The following is an 18,972-nucleotide window of genomic DNA, read 5'->3' as shown; positions in this document are numbered from 1 at the left end:
CTGGAAACCCCTGCTTCTACATCCCGCAAACAAAGGCCATTGTTATTCATAACAATAGAAATTGATTATTCTTTAAATAGCATGAGCATAAGAAATTACTAATATTGTTCACTACAAATTTTTTCAAGGTATTAAAAAAAAAAAAAAACATTTATGTCCATTGACATAGTTAAGTTGAAAAGTTATAAAGGAAGTATACAAATATAATTGATTACAATGTTTGCGGTGTAAAATGCATGTTGTATAGGCCATTCTCAAGTTTTGCACGTTTTATGACCGTCCAGTCGATCACCTACATTTAAGTGTGCACGTGTGCTGTCATTTCACAAATCCTAGTGATTATGATATAAAGTATTCCACAAAAGCTATGAAGTCTGCTTCTGATCTTATCATTTCTATCAACACAGAAGGAAGACTTCTGAATACAATCTCATTCATTTTTCAAGTGTAATTAACATGGCATTGGTCCTATCGCCGGGTATTTATATACCTATGACGTGGAATCATGGTCATAAATATCGAATTAGGCATATGTTAAAATCATTTAGGTTATTCTAAATTCTATTTAGCAAATGCTGAATTATTAAGCTTATACAGAAATGTTGGCACGTAATCAAGGACACAATTATTCTACAAATTTGTATCAGTATATGCTAAACTCATTTCAGCATATGCTAAACTAATATCAGCATAATCTAAACTCATTTCAGCATATGCTTAATCCATTTAACATATCCATCCTAAACTCCATAAAGCATAAACTGAATTGCTGAATTTAAAGAAAATATCCTCAAATGATTTCACTCGTTACATAATTCAGGACAATCATTTGCTGTCTAGGGGGATATCATAAAGGATTTTTTGTATCATTATTATGTTTCTTCAGCTTTGTTTTCGCTCTATTTCTGGTAAGTTTTTCTTAGATAATATCCTGCTTTTTCAGCTGTTGAGTTCTCTCATTTTTTTGGCTAATATTGAGATCCAGATTTAGTTTTAGCACCCCCTCCCTCATCCTATAGAAATCAAATGGTAGCTTCCAGAATAAAAACGTTGACATTCATAGAAAATCTAAATATTACTAGAACGATCACTGTGAAGTGTTGTAACATCTGTATATTTCATATTGTTCTTAAATATATAAAATTCAACAGTTGAGGATGAGCGCTTTTCTGCAGTTTTTAAAAGTAATCTCTCATTTTCCACATAATTTCTTGACTGATATGAGGGGTGGAACACTTATGAACCACATCAACAAACGACAACAACTGTCCTGACTTCGGACAGGTGCAAACAAATGTTGCGGAATTAAACGTGTTAACATGGTCAAAAAAGGGACGAAAGATACCAGAGGGACAGTCAAAATCATAGATTAAAAAGAAAGTGACAACGACAGGACTAAAATGAAAAAAAAACAGACAAAATATAGCACAGAAGACACAACTTAGAAACACAGACTAAGCAACACGAGCCCCACCAAAAATATGCAGTCTGGACCGTATGCGTACTTTTTTCAAAATACTCATACGGTCGGACCGTACGCGTACGGTCTGACTAATATTAAAAAGTTGGTCAGGTTTATTAGATACAAATGCATATAGCAGATCAACATATAACTTAACTATCAAATTAATATAAAAAAAAGTTCAATTGTAATTGAAACAAAAATTTATATTTTCACTTTTTTTTAATTCACGCTAATTAAATATGTTAATATCTTGTATTAAGCATTTCGATCAGTAATACATTAATTGAATTATGAACACTGAAATTGAAGATATACGGAAGTAAAAATGATGTGGGAGGTTAATTGTTTTAGAATATTTAGCAACTTTACCAAAAAATGCAAATGCAAAGGAACATGCATGAACTGCATACATGACAATATGAAAAATATTACGTTACTTGAATTGTGTCACCTTTGGCGAGAGTACCAAAATAGGATTCAGATATACAATTAAACAAATACTTAATTTCAATTGTTCATTTTATATATGTAATTGTAATAAATTATCAATCACAGTTTGTTAAACTAAAAATAAAGGTTGTTTCAATTTAACACATTTGATCAAATTACATGTATGGTCAGCTCGTACTGGACCGTACGCGTATACTCATACGGTCCGACCGTACGCGTATGGTAGGACCGTACGAGTATACGTATACGGTCCAAATACTCATATGGTCTGGAACACACACACAAATTAAAAAAAAAGAAAACAACACGTTCAATAGTTCTATGCGTCCGAAGCCATTTTCTTGATTTACTTTCATCAGGAACGCTCAAAGCCAAACAATTGAAATCCGAAGTAATAGTACCGAAACCGTTGTAGAGCTATATGACAAAAATACCTAAAATAAATAGACAAATTCATCTAAAGTAAACTTTGCCTGAGGGAGTTGTAACGTTAGTTGCTAAATAATTTCAAAATTTATATACGGACAATTTTAGAAAAATTTGTTAAATCATGTCACAAACGAGGTACTGGCTACTGAGCTGAGGATACCCGCGGGAATTACTAGTCCACCAGTAGAGGTATCGACCCAGTGATGTAAAAAAAAGAAAATAACATGTTTAATAATTATTTGCGTCCGAAGCGCTTTTCTGGATTTACCTTCATCAGGAACTTAAGGCTGATTGCCAATTAACTTGTTTGATTTAAGCGCAGCCTAATGTAGTCGAAACGAGCATAAAAGTTTGGGACTCAGTTTCATGTACAAAAAATTCAAGAAAATTGGATAATAATTTTATGAACCAGAATTATTCTTTTTCCAAACTTATAACGGATAAGGACGCATATCTTGACAATGCACGATGTTTTGATAATTGTTAATAACATACATTGAAAACGTCTGAATGGAAGACGTTCAGTTTACAAGTCAAAGTTTGTGTTAATGTTTATTTAACATTGACATTTTACACATCCATGGAAGTTATTAGGCCCTTCAATTTCATAGACGGTGTATAGACTTTAAATGATGTGCATAGTTAACATGTTTAAGTATTGCAACTTGTTTTTTCATTTTCATTCAGATCTAGATCTGCCAATTCTTTCGGGATCACACAATTAAAACCTGACCTGCTATGAAGTATTTTTTTCTCAATGTTGAAGGTCGTTTTATGACCCATTGATGCTCAGATCTACATAATAAGGGCTCAGATTGAAAGTTGATGCATTTGCAATCACACCACACCTTCTTTGTTTTATATTGATACGTATACATGACGTACAGTCAAGTCATCAACACTCGGCAGGAATATTGTTTATACTAAGTTCAATCCACCATTTTCAACCTAAGAAAATGCCTATACCAAGTCAGGAATATGAAAGTTGTTATCCTGTCGTTTGATGTGTTTGAGTTTTTTGATTTTTCCATTTGAATAAGGACCTTCTATTATGAATTTTTCTGGGAGTTCGTCAATTCTTGCACGCATTAAACATGTTAAAACATTTGCAATCAAAGACGTTAATAAATAAATAGGAAACCTTCCTTGGTGAAAGGAAACTTTATGGTGACCTATAGTTGGTATCTTCTTTGTCATTTTGGCCAAGGTTAAATGTTTTTTTCTATGTAGTCAAACTACATCATCTTATTTTCAAATATGACTTTTCTAACCATATCTACATCATCGTAAATAAGGAAAATAAAAATAACAGACTTGTGTAGCCGTGGTATATAGAAAAATATGTATAACTAGGTGTACTGCGAGAATCGTAAAAAACACCTCTTTACCAAGTGCATGACACCAAAAATAATTCGAATCGAAAAGCAATATATATAAAATGATAAATTGGTGCATTTTAGTGTCCAAATACAAAATATCTACTGCACATCATGACGAGAACACCTAGCATCGATACATAAGACAGTTATTATCTTACCACCAGAAAAATAAGGGTTTCTGGACAGTGGTCGAATATTTTCCCAGGAATCAGACTCTTCAGAGAATTGTTTCAACAGTTCATTCACGTGCTCATTTCTACCGGACATGGTTGTATTTTGTAACAAGCCTAACACGAAAACTGAAGTCTAACTCAAACCAAGGTTTACTATCAGACCGTAGAAATCCAAGGATTTCTATAAATATACCGTTGTCGTAAAAACAAATCCCATACACTAGCCTATGGTCAAAATTCGGTCAAGCAGTTTTAGAGCAGTAATGGATACACAAATGGGAAAGGACTAAGATTATATATATATAAAATAAGATGGACACTTCCATAGCTATATATATATATATATATATATAAGAATTACTAGCTGCTAGGGTAGGGGAACAGTAAAGTAAAACACTCATTATAACTGTAAAATACATATATTTTTAGAAATTTATTAAAACAGATTATAATAAGAAAAGTATCCAAGCGTCGTAACATATTTTTCTCATTTGTTCGTATTTTAATCAATTCAATCAGTTCTAACGTGTCAAAGTAAATTAGAATGAGAACGTTAATCCGAAACAGATTTGTAAACAAATACATATATCTGTAGTTTATTCAAATTGATGTATAAAAATACGGCATCTAAACAAGCGAATAAAATGTAAGTCCTAAACCAATGACAGCCAGATTGAGGTGAATACTTCCTGCACCACTAACTGCAAAGAAAAACAAGTTATTTTAAGACATTTTTAAACATGGTTATCATATATAACAATAAAAAAGTAAATAAACGATTACTCGCTGAACGTTAACCTATATTAGCCATACCTTCTCCCTAAAAACTACAATGGGTTAATAATAGTGTTGTCAACGGTTAACCGGTTAACCGTTCGAACGACCGAATACCGAATACCAAAAACGCTAACCGGTTAACCGGACTTTTTTTCAATTTTAATAGATTTGATATAAATTTGTATTGACATTATTAAATAGTTGTGTTTTCTTTAAAAATTGTCGTCGGGGTAATTAATTTGACGGATCAATTGTCCAGTATATTGATTGATATTGTTAATCCAAAAATATAAAATTGATTAGAACTTGTCTCTCAGCTCGGGGCAAGATCTTAAGGAAACATAATTAGTTTCAAATATTTTTAACAGTAATTTTTAATCAGCAATACGATTAAATTTTACGATTTACTTCATTATTTCATTTTTGATCTTAAATTATGTAGACCTACATCTGAATGTGCAATTTCCGTCGTGCAAGTGTTTGCCATACTTTAAACTAAATGCTAACTCAAAAACTATAAAAAGCAAACCAACGGGAATGTAATCCATGTATACTTGATGTTACACCCCAGTTCTATTGTTATACTACATAGTTTCTATTTTTGAAACACGTGTAAATTGAATAGATCTATTGTTACGAATAACAATGGATTTTTACAATTGTCTGTAACAAGCGGGGTTTCTGGAAACCCCTGCTTCTACATCCCGCAAACAAAGGCCATTGTTATTCATAACAATAGAAATTGATTATTCTTTAAATAGCATGAGCATAAGAAATTACTAATATTGTTCACTACAAATTTTTTCAAGGTATTAAAAAAAAAAAAAACATTTTCGGAAATTCCAATACCGCAAAAAAAAAAAATTAAGCATCTATTTTCAATACAAAAAAATCCTTTAATTACTCCTTTGCTGAAAGTAATATTTATTTTATCCCAGTCATATGTTTCTATTTAGAAAAAAGGGGGATTCTAACTCTCGGACCCCCAACCCGTTCATTATCCAGTGGTCGACTCGGGGTAGGGGTTCTGCGGGTTGGACCCGATTTAAAAGATCAATGTATTTGACTGATTGGAACCTCACCCCCTTTCTGGTGAGTTGGGACCCCAGCTAGATCAGCCCCTCTCTCCAAAAGAGAGAGTTTCGAAATATCAAAGCTGTATCTTTGTATGCTGAGCGTGTCTGCAGGTAGTCGGATTTCTATTGCAGACACACTTATCCCCTTGCAGGTCCGAATATGAATGTTTAATTATTCTCGAGAGGAAGGGGGCTTTTTTTTTTCTATCAAATCGTAAGATAAAAAAAAAATTAGTTATGATTACCTTTATAAAACTGGTACAGGTAAGTAATTTGGGTTATAATATTGCCTTTATCTTTAGTCTCTTCTACCAAATCCAACCCTTGCCAAAAAAATATCGTCCGTCTCATACCCTTCCATATTGAAAACTGTTTACAAGGAGCATGACGTTTGTTTTTGTTTGTAATGTGAATACACGATACAGTCAACCTTGACCTGCTGAGCCATATTAACCCAAGAATTTAATTGGAATATGCAAAACAACCTTGACATTGGAAAAAATATACTCACTTGTAAAAGTTTGAACGAAGATAACCAAAAAAGGTTACTATTGGGTTTTCATGTAATAAAGCAAAAATCTTATAAATCATGGTTTGATATTGTCAATAAAATATATGCTATCGGTTTTTTTTTATTTAATAATCAATGTTAACAATATAGAGCTTAGAATGGAATGTAACTTAGTTATATACCTCGGGATACGGCCCAGCCTTCAGCTGACGGGGTTTCTTATCCAGACACACCTTTCCCTCGGTGTATAACTAATACGTACGAATATCAGAATTAATCAATTTTAGTTGATACACCTCACATTATTTTTGGAGACAACAAGACAAAATCATCGATTTCATACATATTCAATTCTACGAGCTCAAATTTTTTTTTTCATTTTTCAATTTGAAGTTAGTACAAACGCCATAGTTAAAACCGTGTATTTGATTATCAACAGTCAAACTCCGCCAAGAATCTTCACAAACAAGCCTTATAAAACCAAAGGCCAAACTTAAAAAAAAAACCCGTAAATGTATGACTTGCATGGAATGTAGTCACATTGACACTCATACCACATCGTCTTATATCTATGTGTAGGGTACTAACTATTGATAAGGCCTTCAAACATTAACTTTAAGTACCGGTTAACCGGTTAGTCGGTCGAACGATTATACGAGTAACCGGTTAGACAAAAGTGTACGATTTGACAACACTAGTTAATAAAGGTGTCAAACGGAAATAAAATATGTTGGATGGTTAATGAAATTGTATGGTGAAATGGTGTCTGAAGCCACCCAAAGATAGAGCTATAAAATTGTTTGTGCAACTTTTACATATATAATTGTTTTTAAGCTAATGCTTTGCAATTTATTGTGCGGTTCACCTATTTTCATATAAAAATATGAAGAAGTGGTATAACTGCTAATGAGACAACTCTCCACCAGAGACATAGAAGGCAAAAAGTATATATCACTAAACAGCCTCCAACAACGAACAAAACCACTAGTGCATAGTTAGCTGTAAAAGGCCATCGAAATGACAAATGTAAAATAATTCGACTTTTCATTTAACATAAAGTGGTGCCAATTAAATGGTGTGTCATTAAAATTGCCAAAACCTGTGCATTACCTTAGATGTTTTTGTTTTCTTGACACTGTCCTCCATTACCTCTATCATTATGGGGGAGTTCCAAATTAATCAACTTTAAAAGCAAATTTAAAGTTCTGATAATCCCTTACTTTTTTATATGTTAAATCTTCCAAAATTTACAATGTAAAAAGTAGAAAATATACAGAAAATCCAGAATGAAAAGTTTATCAAATGGCAGAAATAAAAAAAAAACTCAAATAAACTCATCATAGACTACAGGATTGAACTTTGAATTTGCGCTAGACGCGCGTTTTGTCTACAAACGATTCACCAGTAAACAAAAGTGAAAAAGGCCAAATAAAAAACGAGAATTAAGGACCAAACATCAGCAAAGGTTTTGCCAAATACATTTAAGGTAATCTATTCCTGCGGTAGAAAAAAACCTTAGTATTGTCAACAGCTAATTTTTAGTTATGACAATATCAATGATATTTCATGTCAACACAGAAGTTCTTACAACTGGGCTGGTGATACGCTCGACCAAAAAACTCCTCCAGCAGTGGCATAGACCTTGTGAGTATTAAAAAAAATCTAGAAAAAATATGTACATGTCAAACACATCAAACACATGGATAACAACTGTCACATTTCTGATTCGGTGCAAGCATTTTTTTTAATGTAGAATATGATGGATTAAACCTGGTTTTATAGATAGATTAAATTCCCACCAGTATGAAAAGTTGCATTAAATTCGATTTTATTGACAATAATGTGTGGACAAACCAAGACATAATTAGGGGGAGGCGGAGGGTTCCTGGTCCCGAAATCCCGGGCTTAAAAACATAGAATCCCGAGGTCCCGAATTTAGAGAAATTGAAATCCCGATATCCCAAAATTCGAATAAAAAATCCAGGATAGGTCCTTCCCTCCTCATATTAGGTAAAATGAGATATAAGAGTACAGCCGCCGACACTGTGTTCCACTCTTAATCTTAATTTATTGTTTGCATAGCAACATCAAACCAAAATTAGTTATTGCACGAGCATATCAACATTGATATAAATGTTAATATAAATTGTGGAATACATATTCATTCAAAATGGACTTTTGATAAAAGAAAGTTAAAAAATATATCATATTATGAATAAAACAAATAGCATGCTGAGGGAAACTATCACCATCCGGAGTCATTTTCTTATAATTATATTTTTTTTATCTTAATTTAAACACATACAATTGTTATCATCTCCGTCGTCGTCGTCATCATCCCCATCCTTCTTCTTTTTCTTCTTTTTACTTTTACGAGCAAGGCTGAATGGTTTGGAAACTGATGTAAAGAAAAATCTATTTACTATCTTAATGTTACAATCATATTAAAACAAAATAAAATATGTGAAAACAACTGATCTGTTTAATTCTGATTAATATAAATTAAATTCATTAATAATCAGTAAATAGTTATCAAAGGTACTTGACTTATAATTCGATACGCCAGTCGCGCGTTTCGTCTACATACGAGTAATTATCATATACACTCTTCCACACATGACTTTCAAAACCATTACCGATTTTAGATAATTCAATCTTTCCAATTGTCCCACAAAGTCTTTCAGATTGTCTAACATATCATTATTTATCTATTATTTAAAAAAAACGGGACAATCGAAAATACACCGTTATCATTTATGAAAATGAAAACTGGGAAAGAACTTTTCAAAGGAATATTTGCATCAGACGTTTACTTGGTACACAACACTCAAGTTTAAAAATACACAGCAATAGGAAGCGCTTTAATAGTTTCACGTCAATGTAATAAGGGAAAATAAAGATTTAACAAACTTTTTTTTAACATTCATAAATTCTTTATTGCACTCTTTGTTGTTTTAACAAATTACTCAATGTACAGTATTCCACCAAGTATCCCTGTTACACACAATATAACTGAATATCCAGGGAGAATATACAGTAAAACTTATTTTATTTTATACATAGCCATTCAATACATTTCTATTTTCTATAATTACTTCATAGATAAACATAACTTCATATAAAATCTGGTAAACATACTTAAAGATGTTACAGACACTGTGTCGTGAAATTTACGGAGAAAAATCCGTTATCAATTCTTCTAATAGAATTTTGGAAAATGTGAAAATATGAATTAGCTACAGTGTGGTTACTGTTTCTGATAAAAAAAAAAAACTAACCACAACCGTTCTGAGATAGTTCCTTTCTGGCTTCAGTTATGGTCTCATCGACATCACAGTCAGGAGAAACCTTATTCAAACATTGCAGATAGATGTTTCCTGCACTGTTTTAAAATAACAAAACAATGAAATAGCAAAGAAACGAGTTTTATAAAAAAAAATTGTATGTTGATAACAACATTACTGTTTTCTGAAAATAATATTTTCTTATTTCTTAATTGATTTTCTAAAAATATCTACTATCATTTATTAAAAGTGTAACTGTTTTCATAAATACCTCGTTTTTATTTAGTATTGTATTTAGTGGATGAAAACAATTATTATTAATTGAGCAAATAACAAAACAAGTTCTATATAACACTATATCTGACCTGCAAATTTTGTTCTTGTCTTGGACTGCCTGTGATTTCACGTTATTGTAAGCTAAGAGACAGGACTGTACGTTTGTGTCAGAACAATTCTGCGCTTCAGTTTCTGAATAATGTATTATCAAATATAATTAATAAAGCTGTATTTATAATGATGATATTCCAATAAGCTTAAGTCTGCAAATCTAATATTTTCCTCTTTTTATTGAACGGCTTAATGTCATCGTGCATGTTACTATCGAAACCACTGATTTTACCAAATATCAAATTGAATATGATTGGGCCTCTGATAGAGATATACACTCTTATTACTATATTATCAGAACATTATCATTTTAATAAAGATTTGATTTGTTAATCTAATTAATTTTTTTTAATTACTGTCAAAAGTGAACATAATTTTTATATCATTTAAAAAAATATGCTTGTAAATATTGTATAAATGATACACTTTTAACAATGTTTAATGTGTTTATTTGTAAATTTAGTGTCTCGCAAGTTTATGTAGGCTGGGTATTGATCTTTGTTTCAACTGTTTTGTAGATTGCATTTGTATATCTATCTGTAAGATCAATACGTGACACATTAGTTAAATAGTTATTATCTTATCTTATTATCTTAAGAAATACTGTTAAAACCATGTATTTTAGACTTTGATAGTTCACCTCGAGCAAAACTGAATAATGCAGTAGAACTGAAAAACTCTAATGATCAGAATTGACGGTATAATGAAGTTTCCTTATTCAACTTAATAAAAGGGGATTTCATGCTTGTTTCTTGCGTATCTTGTTGTTAACGTGCAAACTCTACATTGATGATATAAGTAAACACCAATTTCAGGTCACAATTTTAGATGAGTTCTATTTTATTTTACCCCAAAAATGAAATTTAACTAGATTTTGATTGTCGTATAAAATAAATTTAAAAATTGATCGGTAGACTTGATCTTACAGGTTTCCAACACAAATACCAAGAAACAAAACATTAAATCACGAATTTATTTATTTCATTTTTTTTTTAGTTTTTATCTTTAACTATTCTAACACAAATTGCCTGGTTAAAGGTATGAACGATCCCAAAACGAAAAAATATACAAAAATTAAAATATTATACATTGTTAGTTTTTAATGTATACTTATCTATGTTGATCGGTCACGAATTAAGCATTTTTTATATGTGAATTATTGGATGACATATTCTTTTCATTGCATTCAGCATGGTCGTTTTAAATGGAAATAAAGTAGAAAATCCAGGAAACCATTTTTTGATGTAACATTATCCACAATTCTTAGCAACTCTCGATGTTTGATAAATTCAGAGGCTTGATATCAACTGATTTACTTCACAGGTAAAAAAAATGGTCTAATTCAAATTACTTGAATATCATGGTATTTCATTTCTATCTATGTAATAATGTCTATAATCGGACCACTCAAAAATATATTGAAAAGAACATAAAACATGTGAAAATTGACATGTTCTAATCTTTAAGCAACAAGGAAGTACTTTAACAGATAGAAACAAAATAGAAGGCATCAAAATATAAAGTATACATTTGAACAGATAAATCGATCAATATATCTTACTTTGCGTGATGATACTTATAAATACAAGACTAATACTGAGACCAATGACAGACAGGGCGTACATTCTCGTAGTTTTAAATCTGTACAAAGAAAAAAGGTATTATATTAGATACGAAAAATAACGCCCGCCGTTCAATTAAATATGATATCAACAATAAGTATTAGCCTGATATATCAATAAGAATCAAATTATTTACAATATAACAACTCATTGACAATTGTAAATTACAAAATGAAACAAACATTCATGTTTTGGAGAAAAAATACCCGTACAGATAATTTAAAGGAAACGAAAGGTTAAAAGTTATAATCACCTCTTGTCGTGAGAGGAATCATATACTTAGTGAATTACTTTGATTTTAAACATCAAGTTAATAAACAAATAGAGAAGAGGTCATGAATTATTTCCGTGTTTTAATTTAAACATCTATAATGCACAAAAAAATCATTTTGTTTCAGAAAAAAAACCACAAATAGCCCCATTATTCCGAATATTTAATGAAATATACCTGTTTGGTTTAAAAACCTGTTGCTATTGTCGGTTACATCATAGCCTATAGAAATCACAAACATAAACTCTTTGATGAGTTATTATTTTAATCTATATATACTTGGCCACTTGTTAATTTCCCATAACTTTATCCACCCACTTTGTTACTAGTGTCCAATCAAGTTTCAAGATTTGTGCCATACTTAGTTTACAATGTAACAATTGGATAATGTATTATTGATTCATCAATCTAAAATGTATGATACAAAACAAAAGAAAGAAAGATATCAAGGGGTAATGGTAGTCTAAAAATATGATATATTGAAGAAAATATGAATGGTAAATTACAAAACGACATAGATCTTCTAGTTTTAGGTCGATTTTGTTTAGTATTTAGGAGTACATTTCGCTTTGCGACTGTTTATTTCTACCGCTGCAAAAACAAATAAACAACACAATTTATTTTTTATTTATTCTTCTTTGTATGTGTTGCTGAAACGCTAAAAATTAGAAATATTACACTATCTACTACTTTGTACAGGGCAACTTGCTAAAAAAAAATAAAACGATAAAACACTGATAATTAACACATATGCTACGTTTGTCGTTTGTTTATGTGATACATATTTGTTTTTCGTTCATTTTTTTACATAAATAAGGCCGTTAGTTTTCTCGTTTGAATTGTTTTACATTGTCTTATCGGGGCCTTTTATAGCTGACTATGCGGTATGGGCTTTGCTCATTGTTGAAGGCCGTACGGTGACCACTAGTTGTTAATTTCTGTGTCAGTTTGGTCTTTTGTGGATAGTTGTCTCATTGGCAATCATACCACATCTTCTTTTTTATACGTGCATTCGTGGATTTATGTGTTGTTTGTTGGTATTTGTGTTTTTGGAGACCTGTATCATGGAGTCTACCCGTCAACGTTTTCATGTATATTATACAACAATAAAACATTAGTTAAATTTCATATTTATTTGTACAACAGAATAAAACTCGATTAAAATTGTGAGCTGTTGTGTTAACTCGTATTATCAATGTAGATTTGGCACCTTAACAACCAGATACGTATAAAACAAGTTGGCTGTCCCCCGTAAGGTGAATAAGGACACTTCCTTATGCCGTCAACTCTAAACATTGGAGTTTTATGTTTCTTTTTTTAATTAATTAATCAAAGTTTTATTGCAATTTTGCTGTTAACAATTTACTCAATCTACAGCTTCAATTAAGTATCCCTTAAATTAGTCATTGAAGATTTAGAGAAAAATATTCAATAAGTATATCTATAAAGTTAGTTGTATTTATTACAAAAGTCATAAATAATAGCAGTTCTACAGAGTACAATTTCATACCGGAATACGGTACGTTTCTTAACCTAAACTGTATTTGATTTATTTATTGAAGCTTCACTGAGCCGTGAAATTGATGATGATCTTTGATACTGACAGCATGACTTTCAGCCGACAGTAGAATTTCGAAATGTTTTGTTAGTTTACTCCGTGTAATTGTGAAAAGGACTCTTAAATGATTAGGTAAGACAGTTGTTTTTTTCACACATTATATAAACAACATAATGTTTTCTGTTTCACTGCATTATTCACTTTCGCTACAATCATACTATCATAGTCCAGAGAAAAAAAAATGTTTTCATCAAAATACATGGTGCTTTTCTGACAATATATCTAGATCTTAAATGAAAAACTATATATGATGAGTTTATTTGTGCTTTTGTTTTTGTGTGCCATTTGGTTGATTTTCCGTTTTGAATTTTCTTTGGGGCTGGATATTGTTGGCTACTTTACGTTTTACATAGATTATCTAAGAAGATTGAACATAAAAAATATATAGGACTACATGTATAATAACTTTGCTTTTAAAGTAGAACAATTTGGAATTCGACCATACAAAAACAGACGATTGAAGACACTTTAAAGTGAAACAAAAGCCATCGCAGTTATAACAGATGTTTCGACAATTTTAAGGACACTCCACCAAATTGGCATCACATCAATTTTTTCCAGTCTCGTTATGTTTCTCATTGTTTTATCGGGAAGTCCGGACCAATGTTATACACATGACACGAAAATACGTGGAAATCTGCTTAAAAAATGTTCTCTGGTGATATATTTTGTAACTCGACTTTATTTCCTCATCTTTTATTATAAGTATTCTTATGTTGTACTGGTTCCCCACTGTATCTCAGGTTTGGGGCAGGGAGTGGTAGCATTTGCAACAAGTTTAACCCCGCCATATTCTGTGTGTCCCTGGCCTAAGTCAGGAATTTGTAATTCAGTGGTTATCATGTTTGCTGTGTTACATAAAAAATAAAATCCCAAAAATACTGAACTCCGAGGAGAATTCAAAACAGAAATGTCATAATCAAATGGCAAAATCAAATGCCTAAACAAATAAAACATATGAATAACAACTGTAATTTTCCTGATTTGGTACAGGCATTCTCAAATGTAGTAAACTGTTGGATTGAATCTGGTTGTTTATCGCTCTACTTGTATGACAGTTTTTTTTAATATATTTTCCAAGATGAACATGTTCCAAAATGTCTTAACTAACTTGTTTTTTTTTCTCGCAGTAAGCGGTGCTGGAAGCATTCTCGATTATATTTCAATCAAAAGAGCTCAATGTATTTCGATGTTATTATGAGTGTTTTACTTTAGTGTACCCCTACCCTACCAGTCAGTAATGTTTGTACATACATATACCTATGTAAGTGTCTAATTGTCCTTCCAAGTTATTTTTGTATCCAATTCTTTCTTGAACTGTAGGACGAATTTTTGTAAACTTTTAGGCATCATAGGCTCGTGATTGGATTTGTTTTTACGACAATGGTATATGCAAAGTCATCATTGGATTTCTACGGCTCGATAGTAAACTTTTGTTTGAGTTGGACTTCCGTTATGTTGATACAGTTGTTACAAAACACAGCCATCTCCGGTTATAAATAGGAGTACCACGCTCTCTGCACGTTAAAGAACTCTATAAAGAGTCTGAGTGTGCATGGCCTGAATCAATGCAACATATTCGATCAATGTCCGAAAACCCTTATTTTCAAGTGGCCAGGTGAAACCTGTCTTTTGTATCGATGCTAGTTTTTTTTCGTTCTGATATGCATAAGATATTTGGCATTTGGGTATAAAAAAGCACCACACAATTATTTTAATATATTGCTTTTTGATTCAAATAATTTTTGAGTCATGCATATGGCAAAAGAGTTGGTTATTAAGTTGCTTGTATTACAACTAGTTATATATATTGTTTTATATATCACGGCTAAACATGTATGTTACTTGGTTTTTTTTTACTTATGACGTTGTTGATATGGCAAGAAAAAGTCATATTCAAAAAATGAGATGATGTGGTTTCACTGCCAATGAGAAAACTTTTCATTCGAAACCAAATAACAGACGCATTTTACAAGGAAGGTTACCTATTTTGTTACCTACTATAATTTCCGATATTTTTGACATGTTTTATTTATGCAAACATTGCCACGGCAAAAATTAAAACTATCCCAATAGTAAAAAGTAAAATCACAAAAATACTGAACTCCAAAGAAAATTCAAAACAAAAACTCTCTAATCAAATGACAAAACCAAAAGCTTAAACACATCAAACGAATGGATTACAACTGTTATATTCCTGACTTGTAACATGCAATTTTGTGCTCGTTTCGTGTACAATAGGCTCATCGGTGACGGTCAATTGCCAATGAGCCTCAAGTTAAATATTTTGTAGATTCAAGATTCAATGTTTTATTAGATTCTCACCACTTGTAACACATATAATATATCCATTAAAATATATACATTGAATAAAACAATGATTTTATAAATTTTATAAATTATAATACAACTATATATTTATCATGTCTATAAAAGCATGTCTGTAATGTAGAACCATACAACTACAATCGTCATGTCTATACAATATTTCGAGCTTATAAAAACATAACAATCAATCAAACATATAAAAAACTATTTCTTCTACTTAAAATGTTAAAGCAGTATTTTTCAAAAGATATTTGGACTTATCGTCATCAGATAAAATATTAAAATCACCATTACTTCTATTAACTTCATAACTTCATAACTTTGTATGTGTTTTGCCTACAATAAGCTCATTAGTGACGCTCAAATCAAGCAAGTTAATGGCCAATGAGCCTCAAGTTAAAACTTTTGTATGTGTGTTGCCTACAACAAGTTCATTAATGACGCTAGAATCAAGCAAGGTTATTGCCAATAAGCCTCATTTTAAAATTTGTGCCTATTTTGTGTTCAAAAGACTCATTAGTGACGCCCGATTCAAACAAAAAAATTGCAAATGAGCCTCAAGTTAAATTGTTTTCGCGTTTTGTGTTCTAATCATTTACATTCGAATCAAGCAATTTAATTGCAAACTAAGTTGATATAAATCACAGCGAGGCCTTCATTTCATATTTATGTAACTATAAATTTTAAAAAAATATTTTAGAAAAGCTTAAACTTGTTTGAAAGTTTTAAAAGTGCAATACATACCAATCTTTTACATACTGATATATAATAAGGCCTGAAATCTTGTATAGACATATACTGTACATTTATTTCTATTCAGATTTTAGTATTTGTTATCGTTTAGTTTCTGATTCCCAATTCACCTTGAACTGATTTTTAAATCCATGATTTTTCAATCTCCTCTTAGTGTTGGGGAAGAGAAAATAAAAGGTTCTCAGAATTTCAGAGTAGAACTTATTAGAACAATTAAAGAATATCCACTTTGGTGGTACTTGACTTAACTATATATATATATATATAGCACAATGCAGTTCACAATTGTATATTTATTCTTATCTTAAATCCCTACATCCTCATTTCCGGAAATACTCAATATTCAATAAAGTTATTTCGCACCGCAGACTCTCGCAAAACATAGACAACCTTGGCTGTCTACGGTATTATAGTAAGCCGTGGTTGTTTATTATGTATGAATACACAGCCATGTACGTTTAGAAATTGGATCCGGAGTACCATACTTTCTACACGTTTAAAGGTGGCAGACCACCAATTAGATATCCATATCTGTTCAACCAAATTTTGCAATTTTCACAGCTTTCTAAATATTTCACCTTTAGTTTAACTTCATAGAAACAAGGTATATCCTGAATTGTACATGTATCAGCTTTCTGCATGCTAATTGTTAACATATCTTTAAAGCACTCTAAGTAAAAAACTGACCCTTAAAAGAGTTACTCCAAAAATAACCCCTGTTTTTTTTTAAATCTTATATAATTATGGAGTGCATCAATCCTCAATCTTTCATGCATACTCATAGACAAGTAAATTTTGTCTCAAATTATTCTAAATATATTTCTCTTTCATTAAAAATTTCATTTCTACAAATTTTATGATTAGTTTAAGTAAACAAGGACATCAAAAGCGCTATTTTTTGTCGGTGAAGGGCTACTTTTACATACGTTCTAAATTGGAGGGGGAAATTGGTGGTCTGACACATACAAATGATTTGCAGCAATTATGTACGGAGTCCATAAGTGCACGGTTATTTCAATGCAAAATATTTAACCAACGTCGTAAAATTCTTGTTTTTCGGGAGCAAGGTCGAACATGTGTTTTTGTATCAATAGTTACTTTTCCTGATTATACGAAAAAACAATTTGTCATTCGAATATAAAAAGTAAGCATCAATCAATTACTTTAATATCTAAATTTACTGATAACAAAATCATAATTTGTGTTGATAAAAACATTAAAATATTAAATGATATAATTACAGAGATGAATTGATAATTTTTGACAATAAGTAGATGTAAAAGACCGACAAGTTTACTTGGGTCGCATCTTAATTTTTTGGCTCAGTAAACAACATCACCGTAAAAATTAGGATGTGCTATCCTTTTTGAAATATGTCAGCGCACAGAATCCTTGTTTCGATAATACAAGCAATACGGTTACACTCAAATCATCACTATAGACGTAATCTTAGCGATCGAGTTGGGATATATATATGAAAAATTAAGATTGCAATGCAAATCCCCTTGTCTGTGTCTAAGAAAATCAGAGGAAAAGATATCAAAGAGACATTCAAACTCATAAGTCGAAAATAAATTGACAACACCAAGAAAAAAAAAAAAAAAAAAAAAACTATGTTGCAATGGTGATAATTTTTTAAATTTAATTTGGTAAAACAGTTTTCAAAAAATAACTACAATGCTTGCTATGCTGTACACCTCTTCTCTTTTCTAAAAAAACACGTAAGAATTTTTTTTTAATTTCTCAAAAATCTACAATTCAGGAAAAAAAGATTTCACTATCACTCATATTTTTCCACTGAAATTTAATGTGTGAGCAGAATTCAAGTACTGTTTCTACCAGGTAACTCATATAAGGAAAACTCGACCATTATATATCGCACTCTGCCCGGTTCTTACAAAGAGCTTTACTACCTCAGAAACAAAACAGTTGCAATACCCTCGCTAGCCAGGCTCGCGTTTCTTTAAAGCGAAAGATACCAGAGGGACATTAAAACTCATAAACTGACAAAGCCATGGCTAAAAAGAAAAAGACCAACAGAAAAAAAAATAATTCAAAAGACAGAAAATAGAAACATAAATCAACATGAATACCACAAAACACTGCGGGTGATCCCAGGTGCTTTGGAAGGGATTAAGATTTCTTTCCATTTGGTCCTCATGGATGGAAAATGGATGGGCTTGGATAATAATCATCGTTTTAGTTTAAACATATTCATTTATAGTGGATTGGGAAATAAGTTATTGAAACTTACATTAATCCCTTTCTACTTTGTGGGTGTAAGTGCTGCCTTTTGGCGGCATTAGACTGTCATCGTTTCCTCGAGACCATACTCGCAAATAGTGTCACGGAGAACCAAAATTTTAGTCTCTGAAATTATCATCCTGGAACGGGAATCGAACCAGGAACCTTTGTGTTACTATTCGTTTTTTTTTAATATAAACGCACA

General features: G+C 31.3%; 1 protein-coding gene across 1 annotated transcript; it reads right to left on the bottom strand.

The window, feature by feature from the left end:
• Positions 1 to 4,296: 4,296 nt before the first annotated feature.
• Positions 4,297 to 12,140, bottom strand: LOC139529732 (uncharacterized). The gene is made up of 6 exons (XM_071325603.1): positions 12,002 to 12,140; positions 11,493 to 11,572; positions 9,910 to 10,012; positions 9,539 to 9,642; positions 8,566 to 8,658; positions 4,297 to 4,597 (listed from the first exon to the last, which is right to left on the bottom strand). Exons 2-6 carry the CDS (start codon positions 11,554 to 11,556, stop codon positions 4,524 to 4,526), a joined length of 438 nt encoding a protein of 145 aa, XP_071181704.1. The 5' UTR covers positions 11,557 to 11,572; positions 12,002 to 12,140; the 3' UTR covers positions 4,297 to 4,523.
• Positions 12,141 to 18,972: the final 6,832 nt, after the last annotated feature.

This window comes from Mytilus edulis, chromosome 7 (genome assembly GCF_963676685.1).
Source record: "Mytilus edulis chromosome 7, xbMytEdul2.2, whole genome shotgun sequence".
Taxonomy (NCBI): domain Eukaryota; kingdom Metazoa; phylum Mollusca; class Bivalvia; order Mytilida; family Mytilidae; genus Mytilus; species Mytilus edulis.
This window is presented reverse-complemented; position numbering and strand designations above follow the sequence as displayed.

Coding starts and splice junctions, on each gene's coding strand:
- LOC139529732 (XM_071325603.1), bottom strand. CDS start 11,556: ATGTACGCCCTGTCTGTCATTGGTCTCAGTATTAGTCTTGTATTTATA. Junction 9,643..9,909: donor GACAAGAACAAAATTTGCAG/GTCAGATATAGT, acceptor ATTTTAAAACAG/TGCAGGAAACATCTATCTGC. Junction 4,598..8,565: donor CGACGGAGATGATAACAATT/GTATGTGTTTAA, acceptor TTTTCTTTGCAG/TTAGTGGTGCAGGAAGTATT.